The 15,362-nt window shown below is 43.9% G+C and overlaps 5 protein-coding genes across 5 annotated transcripts; 3 read left to right on the top strand and 2 right to left on the bottom strand.

The window, feature by feature from the left end:
• Positions 1 to 1,227: 1,227 nt before the first annotated feature.
• BDB00DRAFT_816929 (beta-lactamase-like protein) lies at positions 1,228 to 2,577 on the bottom strand. Its single transcript, XM_053123028.1, has one exon. It carries the CDS (start codon positions 2,527 to 2,529, stop codon positions 1,381 to 1,383), a length of 1,149 nt encoding a protein of 382 aa, XP_052981022.1. The 5' UTR covers positions 2,530 to 2,577; the 3' UTR covers positions 1,228 to 1,380.
• A 90-nt stretch (positions 2,578 to 2,667) lies between these two features.
• On the bottom strand, positions 2,668 to 7,311 carry BDB00DRAFT_871036 (chitin synthase-domain-containing protein; the record flags this gene model as incomplete). The annotated part of the gene is made up of 6 exons (XM_053126779.1): positions 2,668 to 4,048; positions 4,132 to 4,423; positions 4,499 to 5,397; positions 5,469 to 6,041; positions 6,126 to 6,702; positions 6,783 to 7,311. 6 exons carry the CDS (start codon positions 7,309 to 7,311, stop codon positions 2,668 to 2,670), a joined length of 4,251 nt encoding a protein of 1,416 aa, XP_052981021.1.
• A 2,814-nt stretch (positions 7,312 to 10,125) lies between these two features.
• Positions 10,126 to 10,890, top strand: BDB00DRAFT_816925 (uncharacterized protein). The gene has a single exon (XM_053123027.1). It carries the CDS (start codon positions 10,370 to 10,372, stop codon positions 10,850 to 10,852), a length of 483 nt encoding a protein of 160 aa, XP_052981020.1. The 5' UTR covers positions 10,126 to 10,369; the 3' UTR covers positions 10,853 to 10,890.
• Positions 10,891 to 11,224: 334 nt separating this feature from the next.
• On the top strand, positions 11,225 to 13,524 carry BDB00DRAFT_816923 (uncharacterized protein). Its single transcript, XM_053123026.1, has 7 exons — positions 11,225 to 11,511; positions 11,567 to 11,716; positions 11,806 to 12,050; positions 12,132 to 12,598; positions 12,668 to 12,738; positions 12,817 to 13,168; positions 13,248 to 13,524. Exons 1-7 carry the CDS (start codon positions 11,375 to 11,377, stop codon positions 13,458 to 13,460), a joined length of 1,635 nt encoding a protein of 544 aa, XP_052981019.1. The 5' UTR covers positions 11,225 to 11,374; the 3' UTR covers positions 13,461 to 13,524.
• Positions 13,525 to 13,669: 145 nt separating this feature from the next.
• On the top strand, positions 13,670 to 15,354 carry BDB00DRAFT_955201 (uncharacterized protein). Its single transcript, XM_053129647.1, has 7 exons — positions 13,670 to 14,008; positions 14,135 to 14,204; positions 14,290 to 14,366; positions 14,448 to 14,537; positions 14,614 to 14,775; positions 14,879 to 14,955; positions 15,042 to 15,354. Exons 1-7 carry the CDS (start codon positions 13,793 to 13,795, stop codon positions 15,226 to 15,228), a joined length of 879 nt encoding a protein of 292 aa, XP_052981018.1. The 5' UTR covers positions 13,670 to 13,792; the 3' UTR covers positions 15,229 to 15,354.
• Positions 15,355 to 15,362: the final 8 nt, after the last annotated feature.

Below are 15,362 nucleotides of genomic sequence, written 5' to 3'. Positions count from 1 at the left end.
CTTACGATATGTTTCAGACTCCGTTGCTACAGGCCTAGTAGCTTCGGGCTTCGATGATGATGAACCTGGCGTACATTTGAAACATTTTGTCCCACTTCAGTATTCCGCTATTTTCTTATTGTTGTTGCCTGTTGATTGCATACGCACATTAAATGCCGCATTATGCTCATCGTATGCTTATCTATCAAAATTTGAGTAAATGAAAGGGAAATAAAATGAAACTTACATTGAGGACGCAACCGTGACGTGCTTTGGGGTCGGTTTGCAGTGTACTATTGAAAGGCTTCGTTCTTTATAACCGATCCGGATCATTTTACAATAAATATAACGAGCAAGCGCCCTGAGTTGGTCACAGATCGTTCAGGACCATATTTGCTTTTCTGTGATTGACTGTAGTGAGTTGTTGCTACTAATATGTGACATGAGCCAGAAGGGGTGCAGATCATATGGTTACAATCATACTATTTTGTGAGCTATTTCTGACATCTCTACTATTATGTATAAAGACATAGGATTAGTGCTGTAACTGTAATGACCTAGAAAATGCGTGACGGCTGCTGTCAAAATCTGCAAGATTTTACTGTGTTTGACATTGAGGGTGGTGTCTTTGTTCGTTTCGCTTGACCTACAAATCTCACCAAAATTTAAGGACAATAAAACATCCCTGCTGATGCCTTCTGTGACCGAAAGAAAAAAATGCTATCCCTAAGCACTGCTACAAAAAAAGTCAGTCTTACAAGGACATAACCACTCACGCAATCTTGACTAAGAAAAGTAACCCTGTTCGGCGATCAGAGACGTTCAGAAAGCTCGGTTTCTAGCATTTGTTTTTTTTAAACGCAAGTTCACTATGTGCTTGGGCCGAGCGACCACAACTGCCTGACAAAGTCTTTTTGTATCAAGTGTTACGAAACCGATTGGCTTATGGATTGCGTGAGACCAAGTTTCAATCCTGATAGTTCTTGGACAAATCGTCTGAGACACGTGGATATCAAAAAAAAGGGAACCCTTGGTAAAGCGCTCATGAAAGAAGCAGCGAATAATGCTTATGACAAGATAAAATACTGTTCTCTACAACAATGGCTTACAAAAAATATAAAGCCTACAACATATGAGATGTACAGGGTAAGTCTGCAGATCAAGATGTTTGATTATTATGTGTACTACACAATATGCAAAAATATCGATACATAATACCTTGCAATAGTTAGTATAATTGGATGTGATCATTTAAACTAAGTCAACACCACTTATGATACATGAGAGGCTTCAAATATTAACATTTCGATTAATTTACAACATAAACAATGGATAGAATAAATAGATGCCAAAATACTATACATGTCTAACCCCCAGGCCATCGGCAAAGAATGCTTAGCACTAATACTTGATTTCATAAAACCAAAGATCTCTTGCACAAAAAACATCTTTGTCCCTCTCTTTACCCAACACATCGAGTGCATGTTGCCGGATTTCTTCCATGATGGCTACACTTTCTTCGTCCGAATCGTCGCCCTTGTATCTTGCGCTGAAATGAGTCATTATGAGTTTTTGTGCACCCATTCGCTTAGCAAGATCTGCTGCCATCTGTGGAGTTGAGTGGCCATGCGATCGAGCACGATCCTCGACGTCCTTCAAAGTAATCTCTGGTTGTGATGACGACGTCGGTATCCGATCGAGTTGGGTCAGGGCATTCGTCGCTTCGTGTACAAGTAAGTGTGGAGAATTACATAGCGGTAGCATTGAGGAAGCATCACATGTATCTCCTAGAATGACAATTTGCCGACCCGGTCGTCGCGCAGGAGGTGTCAAAACTTCGCCATCCGGCAACGTTATATCAACTTGCGTTCGTTGAAGTTTACCCAATACAGCCATAGGGCTTTTATATCCCTTTTCAAGCAGTGCTTGAGCATTACGTTGGATTTTAGGTACAATGGTTGCGTGATCCAGTTTGCCCGGTTGCGAAGGTTCTTGGATCACGTAGCCAAGGGACGGAATCGAGTGCTGGATCGGAGCGGCTCGCACGGTCCACCCTTCCTTGTCGTCAATAGGTAAATCAAACGTATTATCCTTGACGTGAATATTTGTTCCGGGCTCTTCGTCAGGATGCCGATCCTCTTGATTCTCGTCCGCTACTTCTCCTTCCATGATCAGCTCGTGTACTCTATAATGACGTCCAAGACGCGAATATGTGGATCGAAGCGCGACGCGCAGCCACTGCCGCAGCGGCCGAGGACCGTACACGTCCACAACACCTTCATGAGCACGATTAGGGTTGAGATTCTCGGTCATTGTGCATAGCAGTGGCGGCAGCCCAAAACAATGATCGCCATGCATGTGCGTAATGAAAACTTTGGTGATCCGGCCCATTTTCAGATTGCTTTTTTGAAGTTGATGTTGAGTAGCTTCGCCAGCGTCGAATAGCCAAATTTCGCCATCGGCTCGGAATGCCATGGATTGGTGATTGCGTGTATGGCTTGGTTGTGCACTGCCGGTACCAAGAAAAGTTATATCTATAGGCGCCACCATTCTAGAGATAGGTCAAGAGTGAAAAACGAAAGGAGACGTGGTTTGGTTTCGAGAAAGAGATTTTTAATTTAAATACAATTTTATACACATGAATCGGAATATACAACTAAGTATAGATACAACTATTTAAGGGTGAGGCTAATCTTCATGAGGGGGAGGCTGTGGGGGTTTAGCGGATAACGCTGTGGTACAAGGCTTTGGTCGAGGAAGGTTTTTGTCTTTTGGTGGAGGTGCAGGTGCTGCGGCTGTATTGTTAGTAGATGTTATTGGGGTAGCTGTTGCCAAGGGTGATGTATTGCCTTTAGGTGGCACCGATTTGGGATTGGGTGTAGAAGGAGCGGCGGATGGTCCCGGGGTATTGCTACTGCTACCACTAATGGTGATGCTTTCAATAGAACTTTGAGGTTGAGGTTGAGCTGGCTGCTTTTGTGGTAATGGCGTGTCAATTCGCTCTGGTGTCGGTGTACTGCTCTGCGACAGAGGGGAGCTGTGCTGTGGTACCGAACGATCGGATGAAGACGAGCCAGTACTAGTCTTGGGATGCAGTGACATTGGCGAGGCAGCTGATGACGGCCCCGCACGTATTCGCTCTGGAGTAGGAGTCGCAGAGAATCCCTTGGGTTGAGCAATCCCATGATGGGGTGCTGGGTTGGCCCAGTCGAGTGGAGACGACGACGACAACGATGTACTCGGCTGGTTTCTCATCATCAACAGCGGTTCTATAGGCACAGTAGTTGCTGGTGGTGAAGGACGTTCGTCTCGCAAGCTGAGAGAAGTCATTGGAACTGGTGGATCTGATAACTGCACAGGAGGATGTCGAATCGGTTGGAAATCCATTTCAGTGAGCGGCGCTTCACTGTCGCTTGAGCCTGTTGATCCGCCCTTTTTATTCAAAGACCGTGTAAGCAAAGCTTCCTTAAAGATATCGACACTTCTGGGACGCTCCAAGAACCGTGGCACGGGTAAATTATGCTGCATAGCAAGGTTGATCCGCCGTTCCTTTTCGTACTCGTTCCATTTCTTCATGACAATGCGACTCGTATCGAATTCGCCCTTTCGGTCACCATGTCCACGATCCTTTTCACTGCCTTCGATCTTACGGGTATCACCCCATGAAAAGTCATCAAAATGCCAATATGCGTACATGGGCAGGACAAAGTTCCATATAGGCAGACTGATTAGATAAATAAGCATCCATCCAACGTATACAATCTTGCGACTCGTCATTACGATCAATACTGCTGGGAGACCGAGAATGAGTGCGAGCAAGATAAGTGGGATGAGGGCAGGCTTTCCAATAATCGCCAAAATGATGAGATAGAGCGTGAATGCGATAGCGGCTGGTAATGCAAGTGTACCGACAAGTTCCATAAAGACAACAAATTGCATTGAGAAACAGAATGTACCGCACAAGTCGTGGACAAACAAAAGTTCCATTAAATTGTGGATGGTTGAATTGATCCATCGACGTCGTTGCGAGAGGAGCACCTTGAAGCTGTCAGGAACCACGGTCTTGCAACTGAAGATGTAGATTATGTCAATTTTTATATCTGGTCACGATAGTCATGGTTGCATATATCGAAGATGGATACAACAACTTACACTGCCTGAGGAACAAACATCATTTTACGATTTGGAAAAATCTTTAGCATGAGCGTGGAAAGGTATCGATCCTCGCCTAGCAAAAGCAAGTTCTTTTTGTGCAGCGTATCGACGACATTTTCAGAGTAATGTTGAACTACATCCGGGTTAGCAAGAACGGGCACCCAATAGCCCGTTGGACCCTTGGGAGCCTTGATGCGATACATGCAGAAACATCCTGGCAGACACGTGACACCGCCAAAGATAGCTTCAAATGCCTTGTTCATATGATGGGAGATATAGTACTCGAACACTATAATGCTTTTTTAGCTTTTCTAAAAATAAAACTAGTAATAAAAAAAGAACGGAAAAAAAGGCTACTGCTTACCTTGAATCATGCTAACCCAACTATCGGTCTTATTGGCAATCTTTGTTTCGCCGCACAGCCCTGAGATTTCCGGGTCCTTGACACAGCATGAAATCATGCGTGTCAGGGCATCAGGATAGAGTTTTGTATCTGCATCCACCATGAGACAGATCTCATAGCTATCAGCAGGGACACCGGTTACTCTCCAGATGCTGTTGAAGAACTCGTACTCCATCTGAGTAAGACGCTCGTCGAAGATCACCTTTTGCATAAACTGCATGAGTACGATCTGCGAGTCACGTTTTCCACGGTTTCCGGGCTTCGCTTCCGTAGATTCTTCGGGAGTGCCGCACTTGACAATGGTCACCATGGGGACACGCTGTTGATGCGCAGGGTCCACCGTTTCGTCTTTGTATCTATAGTATCCTGCATACACCTTGGCCATGTTGTTCTGTTTGGAGCCATCAGCAATGGCAACATAGGCTGCAGGCTGGACTTGTTCTGGTGGAACAACAAAGTCGCGCATCATGGATATACAGGCATCCGGGGTAGACTGAGTGTTTCCGTGACCGGTAATAATACCGTCACAGATGACAAGAATAAGCTTGTGTGAGCTGGGATAGTCGCTTGTAGCAATGGAGTCGAGTGTCGTGCGAATGCCCTCTTCGCCTTCTGAATAGCAGGTGACGAGACAGATAGTATGTGCAAGAGGGAACTTGAAAGGCATGTAATCTGATGATGGCTGCTGTACAACATGTGGCGAAAGCGGGAAAGGACATGTTGTTGTGGTAGCCGACGATGACATATCCGAAGACGAAATCGACGAGCGCCGGGGAGTCAAGTCGCCTGGTGTTGATGAAAAGAATCGACTAGAGGGTGTAGTAGGTGTCATGTACAGAGACTGACGGCTCAATGCCGCACTATAATGCAGCCGTAAAAGGAACTGTTGTTAGCTAAATGCCATAAGAAGGGTATAGAACAGAAAACTTACGTGGAAGGTGCTTTCCAATACGGAGTAGGAGCCCGTTCAGCATCGAAACGTGTGATCCCGTGCTGTGGCTGTGTAAACCTTGAAGTTTGTGGCAGAATGCTCTTCTTTTTGTTTTGATTTGTCTGCGACTGCATGTAGGATTTTGGAATAGGGCCTTGGGTTGTTATGTTACGACTCCAATCTTCGATTTCAGCTTGGCGTTTCATACGGTCCGCATAGGAACCGCCTTCTTTAAAATTGCCAAGTCGCCATGACAATAACCATCCAAACGTAACAGCCAGTGCAAACTTTGTGAAAATTACACCGATAATAACGCACAGGGAAAGGTATAGCACAATTTGGGATGCCATGCAGCCAATGCTAAGCGTATCTAGTGATCCGACCTTGATCGTTGCTGCCAAACACTCCGCTTCCTTCTCCCAGTCTATATCGCTCCTCCGCGACGCCATAGCGCGTGTCATGTCTTTGCCGGCAAACGACGCTTCATCGGCGAGGATAGTTTCGATCAAGCCACCACTAGGATAGCTGGTATCCGAGGGTAAAGATTGAAGGAGAGCCAAATTTAGAACATCCCTTTTAAAGTAGATTTTGCATCATGTTAGCGTTCTCATTATCTTATACATTAGCTTCATTGAAGCAGTCCCTTATAAACCATACCCGTTATATATCATGAGACGACTCCCAGCATTGATCCGATCCCAATCATAGTACACACGTGCGGCCTTGTCGAACCCTCCTTGAGATTTTGGCACGCCCTGAGTTTTAAAGTCATTGTACATTGAACGAGCAGAGGACGAAACATGGCAAGCTGTTTGGTTTGAGAACTGTGATGGATCTGGTGCGGAAGATGTTTCGTTGGGATTGAACAACTGACATGGGAAATATATAGGGCCACTGCCAAGAACGTCGGAGCACGCAGATTGGGCGTCCTGAAAGAGGAAGGAAGCATCCATGCCACCAGCGTTGACGGGCGGGTACATGATGTTGGTGTTTTCGCTCGTTAGGTCACTGATCGGAGGATGACCGTTCCAGTCAGACAGCAAGTAGGCCCAACCGCTAATGATCAGGTAGCCAGCGCTGACTTCTCCGCCTTGCACTGACAAAGGTGGGGTAGGGCAGACTGCTTGTGTGAAACCAAACGTCAAGAAGCCGACAAATCCCATCACCACAGCGATGAACGAAAGCAGGCCGATCTTTTCTCGCCATGCCATATGAGCAGGACCCTCGGGTATACCTGATAGAGTGAGCATTGTCCTTGATTTAGCGCCCTTTTGTGTTTGCATGTATGGTGCATCAAACTAAATAATCTCTTACCACATGCCGTCAATAAGCTGCCTGGAATGCAGCAAGTTAAGATACGGCAGTAGAAAAGCCAGGGATTCGGTAACCGGCTCCAAAAGCTGCCCTGGTCGGATTCTGTATTAACTGCTCCTTCTGCGCCTCCGCCGCCGGAAACACTGGCGCCAATATGCCTCCGTGGATCGTCGTCTTCGTCTTTTTCTTCACGGCCCAAGATGCTTCTGCCGCGTCGTACAAGGCTCTGTTTACGTCCCGTTACCCGTCTCTCTAAAGGCTGATTTCCAGTGGTGCTTGGGGCCACACCCCGTTTACTGGCATGGCGTCGATAATGGTACTGTCGATGTGTTTCATCGATGCGTTCACGTTCAGGTCGAACTAGCGATTTCTGGCGTCGTGGTCGTTGTGCTGGCTGTGCTTGCAGCAAGTAATTATGGTCTGTGGCTGTCGCTGAGCTACTGGCGAAGGCGCTCTGATTGAGTGCAGGCGTATAGAACTGTGGATGCTGAGGCTGGTGTGGCTGCGATGGACGATGGTGGCTGTCCATACTAGTCTAAGAAGAATGAAAAGGACTGAAAGGTATATGCGATATCTACGATATGTTTGATATTTATCTACAGCTGCTTTCTCGCCATGAAACTGAAGAGAGGAAAAGTAAAAAAAAAAAAAAGATGAAAAGAAAAACCCACAGAGGGGACGAAAAGGAAAAAGGCGGGTACGCATTTTAGTGTGTTGCTGCATTAAGTGTTTTCTCATGACTACCACTTTGGCAAGACACTCTGTACGTACTAAAAATACCAACCCGACTTTACTCTTCACTTTCCATGTAACAGAAATAGCGGGAGGCACCCCACACTGCACTCGCTCATTCTCTCTTAATTTCTGTATGCGATGTGCCTGTGTGCAAATATTAACAGACCTCCTATTACCAAACACACCTGCAAAATCCTTTGTTTCAGCCTAAACATCTTGGGCGTATCCGCTAACAAACAGTAATTAAAAAATGCCGCTCTCTCGCTCTCTCCTTTCTTTAGCCCGGGTTTGCACTTTTCGTTCGTTGGTTTGCACATTTGTCGCGAAATGGTCAAGGCGCGTAACTTTATTCATTGTGCACCGTAGCACCAGTTGCCGACTTGATTTTTCGATCGACCATGCATCACCATAATAGTCAGCAAGAAAAATAATAGCGTAGCGTCACACACGCTATACACAAAAAAATAAACGAGAAACTCTTGTTTTTTTCTGCTGCTATGTCTTGCATAAGGCTATGATCTATCTACTTTTCGATCTACCTGGAGCATTTAGCATTAGCTCTATAAAGGATGCAACATGCATGCGCACAAGTGAAATGTTTTAAGGGGTAGTGTGATCGTCTTGGCTGCACTAATTTGTTTTACCAGGATATAAGAGTACTCCGCACAACTTCTTAATGACGACAAGCTGATGCAAAAGAGAATCGTTACGTACACACTAAATTGCACCTTTATTACCTAGACTTTGCTGCTCTGTAAGACCATACTCCTCTCTTCCGCTCTCTCTCTCTCTTGCCCTGATTTCCCTTGTAGCAGCGAACTTGAGGATTTTCTTTGTTGTGCAACGCCAATAAAGTATAATTTATACGATGAAATGATTCATTGTGCTGTACTTCTTGATACGTGCATACTTATTAGGTGCGATCAGGCAAGCGACAGCATATTGAATTGCCCGTAAAAGTTACCTGTCAGAAGTTCCACAAACAATATTGTGTGTACCATGTGAGATTTATATGATAATACAATGAAACAGCTATCGGTCAACCTCCATTATTGGGTGTACAGTCAAATACATTGTGAACTTACTTTAAACCCTAAAAAGGCAAAAAGCTTTTCTGTTTTTCTTTTCAACCGTCCGAACTCCTTGAGCCTGCGTTTGTGGAGATCTGATTGGTAGGGAAAAAGAGAGCCAAGTTCACCCGGGCGGTGCAACCCAAGACGATGGTCAAAGCAAATTAGGCCATCCACGTACAGTTGTATCCTCCTTAAAAGAATATAGCTTCATATGAAACAAGAGTACGTAGCTAAGAAGGCAGAAATATGACTTTGCAAATTGTTAGGTTCACCAAGCGATGGAATTTAGTAGCAAATGTTGAGCAAAAAAGATATACAAGGATGAGAGACCAAATAATCTTCTATGAAGTGCGCACCAAATGGCTATCTACTACACATCCTTTATCGGCTCAGTGGACGCTTTCCAGATTATCAAATGTACTCGTACATTGCTAGGTGGATCGCTCTAAACGATTTAAAACTGGCCGACACGACGGCGGACCGAAAAACACTAAGAATGATATTGGCATATAGTCGGTCATATAGCTGCCTGGTGCTATTACATTGTATACTTAAAGGTCTTACCCAACTACACTTGCAGTGTACTTGTTTGTTCTTTGAAGGGTTGCGCAAATAATAGAAAGCGAAGAGCTATATACAGTAGAGACATTTCGCAGCGTTACGCAACACTGTGACACATCTTGCACTGGACGCTTGTCCCATCTAATTCACTCTACACGTAAATTCGATGTTTTTCCAAATTCTGTATCATACACAGCAAAATACAAATGTCTAATGACACAACAAAGCTTTGTATGAGCGGCAGTGAGAAGCGGTGGCAGTAACAAAGCAAAGTGGCCATGAGAATGATTCAACATGCGTGGTGATGGCAAGATATGTGGTGATAATTTAAACCAATCAGACACAGTTAATTTAGTCTCTTTGCATGAAAAAAGATCGTTTATGTGTTATCGAGAAGACTTATGCAAACACAATAGAGCATTTTGCATCATCTACTGTTGACTTTCGTACATCTTGTTTTCTATTACCACCATTTACTCTGCGTTCGTACGTGTGTTCAATAAATGCTCATCATCCCTACGAAGGTTTTTACGATGTGTGCTTAGATATGCGTGACATCATGCGTGGTATCTCTATCATGCACAGTTATGATCTCAGCTCGACCTGAGTTCAAGGATAAAGCTCGAAAACTGCCAAGTAATACCGTACTTCACTTTCTAGAAGAACTTTCTTTTTACGTCGACACATTAGTATCTGCAGTAGTAAAACGACGCCAAACCAACTAACTATTACTAACTGATACCGAAATGATTACACAGAGAACTAAGCGTCCAATTAGGGCATTAACAAAATCATGTTCCGTAGCCTTAGACTGATATAATTCTACAGTAGTTTTTTTCAAGCGAGGCTATCTTATCTGTAGGATAACATATTAAACATCAAAAGGCATCCAGCTTCTTGGATTCTTTTGGTATATTCTGGGATTGGCGTATATACTTCATCGGAAAGTCTTGTTTGATGAAACTTTTTAAATAGCTGTATTATGTTATGAGTGTGTCATACTTCATCTAGAAAGGACTCTAAACAAAGTTTAACATGCTGTGCAACATAGTATTCACGGATGTATACTGCTTACAGTCTACAGCAAAGCAACAAAATATCATCTGGACACAGCCGTTCGGTTTTATGCGCGGAGGTTGAAGCTTAAAGGGAAGAGAATGCATTGATGGCTACCATTACTTTACACGACTCCTTCTTCTCATTTGGGCGTACACCCAGATGTTTCGTTTCGATTCATTTCGCCGGCCCGAAGCACCTAATCCTTCAGCGTTACCAGCATCATTGTCATCAAACAATGCCACTGAACGAATCACTACTTCTGCACCATCGTCCTCGACGGCAACCTCAACAGCAGGCGACACTAACAAGTCAACTAATTTTTTACAACGCATGGCAAGTGCCGACACTTTGCTGCGATCGACATCGTCAATGAAGCGTCCCAGTTTCTCAAGTCTGCAGACGAGCTTTTCGTCATCTTCCGCTTCGTCCTTCACCTCCTCCTTTTCTATACCCGTCCCTACGAATTCGTGGGGCATGCTTGCATTATCGCGTCTCAGAGCAGCAGACGATGGCGAGTTTGATGACATTATTGATCTTTTGTTGACACGTGAAAAGGTTGGAGCTATTCCTTTTTTTTTTTTAATCTGGTTGAGCTATGAAAGAGAAAATAAAAGTTGGATGAAAGAAAAGGGGCGTTTTTAACTAAAACAAAAAGGAATAGGCTTTACTGTTGCTGCCGGTGTCACAACCTTCACATCCTTCAGCTATCATTGACCGCGAGTTTATTCAAGATCACGTCATTGTCTATCAAGGCAATCATGATCAAGTCATATCGCTTAGCGGAATTCGAGGCATATTTCAAAAGTAGGGAAAGAAGTGGATAGAGATATAGAATGAAGCATGGGATCAAGGCTGACCTTATGTGCATGCTCATACTAGTGATCAGTTCGTGGCATTAGGTCTGCTGCCTAGTGAGAGAGAGATTTCATCCATCATGAGTGGGTCACCTGCTAAAAAGTAAGTCATATATCAATGGAGAAAGGATGACCATTGCTTTATGTCTCATTTTCCAACCTTTTTCTTTCTAATTTTTCTCTCAGCAAAAGAACTCTCTTTGACACTTTCAGCTTGGACCCGTCATCTGTCAACGCAGATTGCCCAAAATACAACATCCTAGCCAGTCATGTACAGCTGCCTCTGCGTGACGATAAATCCATCACAACAATGTTAATACAGAAACCGATATCGAAAGCAGAAGTGATTGATTGGGCCGAATCTCACGCAGAGAAAAGCAAAAATATGAACTCGTTGAATATCACGCATTTATCTGATACGGCGGGAAAGGATCCACGAGTCAGCGAGTAAGTTGCAGGTATGGAGCAGCTACTTAGGGCATGCATTAAATTTTTGCAATAGGTTCATAAAAACCTATCGAAAACGGCCGCCACGTAATCTGGATCAAGCTAGTGGTGCTATGCTAGATCTTTTGGATGAGCTTTCTAGTGATATGGACGACGAAAACATCGACAAAGTCGAATCCTATATATGCTACGAGCTTTATGACTGGTAATTCTACCTCTTTTCCTCCTTTTTGCATGAGCATGATATGCGTGCAGAGATGTTTGCCATTGAAACTCACGGGGTTTTTGGAGCAGTTTGTTTGCCACCCCAGGAGGCGACGAGTCACTACAGGACGAGGCACTTGAGTCTCGCATTGCTGCATTAAATTTATTGGATCTCAACCTGGAGCACCTCGGTGTTATTGTCGAAGATCAATCGGAAACGGACGACATTGAAATCGTAGTAAAGGAAGCTGGTTTACAACTTCAGCAATTGAACTCGATTCCGGATGCAAAAGGAAAACTGACTGGACTGGTCAGAACACATCAGATTATTGTTGGTATGTCCAGACATTCTTTTGCAGATTTTATTTGAGGAAAAATATTGCCGCAGTCATTGACAAGGTGAATTACATATGCAGATGCTATTGAAAAATTCGCAGAAAGGTATCGGAAGGCAAGATTGGATGGCGATCTGGAAGTGGTCCAAGAGATGAAACAAGCAATGTCAACTGTCAATGACGAAGAGGTGCACAAGTCGACCAAACCAGCATCCAGCGACCCACCTATCACTGATAGCACCGACGAAAAAGCAGAACCATTTGAGCCACTTTCTGGTGCTCTTTCTGCTGACACTACTTCGACGACTTCTAGTGACAAGAAGCTACCAACAGCGCCCGCCCTTGATACAGCAGCTGCTAACGTTAGTACACCTGCGTCGGATCACCAAAGCCTTCGGTCAGCTAGCGCAGATGTGTTATTGCCACTCCTCATTTTCACGATTGTCAAGTCGAATCCACCCAACTTTCTGTCAAATCTACGGTTCATCCAACGTTTCCGACGACCGTCTCGGGTTGCTGGTCAAGAGAGCTACTGTCTCACAAACATTGTATGTTCATAACTTTTAAAAGTGTTTGTTGTGATCTATATTAACAACATGTTTCTTTTCTACGATAAGATGGCTGCAATCTCTTTTCTGGAGACTACAAACCTTGTTGGTCTTGGACTATCTGCCGACAAGGTGCTTAGGTGAGGTTTATTTTTATATAACTACGTGTCAATGAAAATGGGAGAATTGAATGTTGTTTTTTACTTTATATATTGTAGCAACGTGACCGATTTCAACGCACCTGTCGTTCCATCTAAACCAAACTCCTTACCACCGAGTCCACAGCAGCACCAACAAAGAGCAAGCGAGCTTGGAGCACCAGGAGGCCTAAAGATTATGTCGGATGTCATGGACAGCTCATATAGGATGTTTGATGGAATTGGCAGGTTATGGCAGCGAGATGGTGCAAAGGGACCTGCACCGCTTTCGAGCTCCACATCGACCAGTAGTGGCTCTATGATGGATCAAGTGATCAATCGTGTACGGGCAACATCGATTAATGAAAGCGAATTAAAAGACATGCCGAGTGGCAGTGCACCTAAAGAAGAGCCTAAGGACAGTCGAATAAGGGTACGGATATACTAGAATTCTTCATACCGATAAGGACTCTGTGATAGGATGCTAAACGTTTGACTACAATCAAAAATAGTCTCGACCGGATGCAGCATTTCATGCACTGTTACAAGCACCCTCACAATTTATCCATTCCGTCAATAATCCCAGAACGAATACGGTGGATGGGCCTTTGCAAAAGTTTTTGGATAAGAAGTCGGTGGATGAACTGAAGATTGGAGAAGTAGCTGAATTGCTAGCAGATTATAAGCGTCTTGCGGCTATCATAAAGCAAGCTAATTTATCTTAACATGATCTGAAAATACGAATTCTTTATCTCTGCTGCCTTCACATCAGTGTGTGTGTGTGTGTGTGTGTGTGCACACTGAGGTTGGTTATATTGGATGAGCAATACATACACATATATGGCCACAGATAATACGCGGTGACATGATCTCCCATATCATCAAACGAAAGCACCATGGAAAACGGCTGTGTGTGTGTATAATACCACTGCGTGATTCAACTTTCCAATTGATTAATTTTGGCAGCAACAGTCACCAACATCAATGCAAATCCCGGGCGTGCGACGCTCTGGAAAAGACAGCCCTACTTTTTTGTTTTTTTGAATACGCTACAACCATGTCGACGACTGCCGATCAACCTACACAATGGCCCCAGTTGCCAACGATCGAACTTCCTCCATTTCTTGAGTTTCTCAAATTAAAAAGCTTTCCGTTAAAGGTCTATCCACCCGTCTACGAACGTCCGAAATTAACACACGACACGCTATATATTTACGGGCCCGGTTGGAGGAATTCATGGGGTAGTTTCGACGTGGAATGTTTGCAAATGCAGGTATGTTTCTTTTTGTACATACCACATTCTCTCTTTCCAGGTCTCTTTTTTGTTGGTCTTTAGGCAATGTGAAGCATAAGCAAAACTGGTTAATGTATACCTTTTTTTTTTTTCATGTGTTGCTAGATCTACCTAAAGTTTTGTGATATTGAGTTTGAAGCAAAGAACAATAACGAGCCCAACAGTTCACCCTCTGGTAACGTGTTCATGTATAACGACAAAAAAAAGAAAAACAGTTCATAAAGCTCATACAAGAGGTAAAATCTTCTGCGTGTATACAGGAAAGCTGCCATATCTAGCAACTGTAACAGGCGCTGTTTACGACACGGATCAAATTCACAAATGGGTTTCTGAAAGGGTACGGCTTGTTTCATTCTAGGAGCAGATGTGGATGAAAGAGGGATCATCGTGACTAAAAAAGCGTTGCTGTCAAATATAGAACAAGACAAAAGCATTGGCATCAATAGCTGACAGTGAACAAGCTAAAGCATTCATTGCATTGGCTCGTACAAAGTTGCACGCCGCATGGGTAACATCAAATTTAACTTTAACCTTGGGGGGGGGGGAAATGGATACACGTTACTTAAATTTCTCAAAACAAATAGCTCTTTTCAGCATGGCTTGAGCCCCTCAATTACTCGGAAATCACATCAAAGGCTTATTACGGCCATGTTCCTGGACCGATAAACCATCTTTTGGCCTATCAGAAGCAAAATGAGGTGGTACACGAATTGTTGACTGATCGGGACATTTTGGTCCGTGAAGAGGTGCGTTTTTCCTTTTTTTGCTATCACTGGTCAAGTAGTAGATTAGGAATCTGTCATTTTTATATCAAGTGAGGTTACTTAAAAAACATTCATGATGTTATAGATTTACAAAGATGCGGCACAGGCACTAGAAGCCCTGTCCATTAAATTGGGCGACAGTGCATACTTTTACGGCTCTAGGTAAGCCTGTTCGTTTCAATTTTTCTCACATTCATCAGAATCATAACACTTTTTTTCTTGCTCCTGTGCTCTTGCGTATTGTATAGTGAGCCTACTTGGCTAGACGCTGTCATCTTCTCATACATTCATGCTATCATGTCGATGCCGACCCTACCTGGAAGCACGTTGGGAGATGAGGAGAAAAAGCAGGCAACTACTCTGCGGAACTTGGTTCGCAAGCATGAAAATCTTGTCCGTTATGCCAAGACCATCTACGATGAATGGTTAAAATAAAGCATAGGAGCACTAAAAAAAGTGCTGTAATCTATGATCAAAAGCTGTTATAGTTGCTAAATAGAAAACGTGTGCGCGCAACACTCGCCAACAGCACCGGTACGATTTGTTAGATGATCATGCGAGACCAATTT

The sequence above is a fragment of the Zychaea mexicana genome (assembly GCF_025766255.1).
Source record: "Zychaea mexicana strain RSA 1403 chromosome Unknown BDB00scaffold_25, whole genome shotgun sequence".
NCBI classification, from domain to species: Eukaryota; Fungi; Mucoromycota; class Mucoromycetes; order Mucorales; family Lichtheimiaceae; genus Zychaea; species Zychaea mexicana.
Note: the sequence above shows the minus strand (reverse complement) of the source record. Positions and strands in the feature narration are given on the sequence as shown.

Bases quoted from the DNA above. Each gene is read 5' to 3' on its own strand.
- BDB00DRAFT_816929 (XM_053123028.1), bottom strand. From the start codon at position 2,529: ATGGTGGCGCCTATAGATATAACTTTTCTTGGTACCGGCAGTGCACAA.
- BDB00DRAFT_816925 (XM_053123027.1), top strand. From the start codon at position 10,370: ATGTTTCGTTTCGATTCATTTCGCCGGCCCGAAGCACCTAATCCTTCA.
- BDB00DRAFT_816923 (XM_053123026.1), top strand. From the start codon at position 11,375: ATGTTAATACAGAAACCGATATCGAAAGCAGAAGTGATTGATTGGGCC. The intron at 11,717-11,805 runs GTAATTCTACCT...TTTTTGGAGCAG, and splicing joins TGCTACGAGCTTTATGACTG to TTTGTTTGCCACCCCAGGAG. The intron at 13,169-13,247 runs GTACGGATATAC...AATCAAAAATAG, and splicing joins CTAAGGACAGTCGAATAAGG to TCTCGACCGGATGCAGCATT.
- BDB00DRAFT_955201 (XM_053129647.1), top strand. From the start codon at position 13,793: ATGTCGACGACTGCCGATCAACCTACACAATGGCCCCAGTTGCCAACG. The intron at 14,009-14,134 runs GTATGTTTCTTT...ATGTGTTGCTAG, and splicing joins TGGAATGTTTGCAAATGCAG to ATCTACCTAAAGTTTTGTGA. The intron at 14,956-15,041 runs GTAAGCCTGTTC...CGTATTGTATAG, and splicing joins GCATACTTTTACGGCTCTAG to TGAGCCTACTTGGCTAGACG.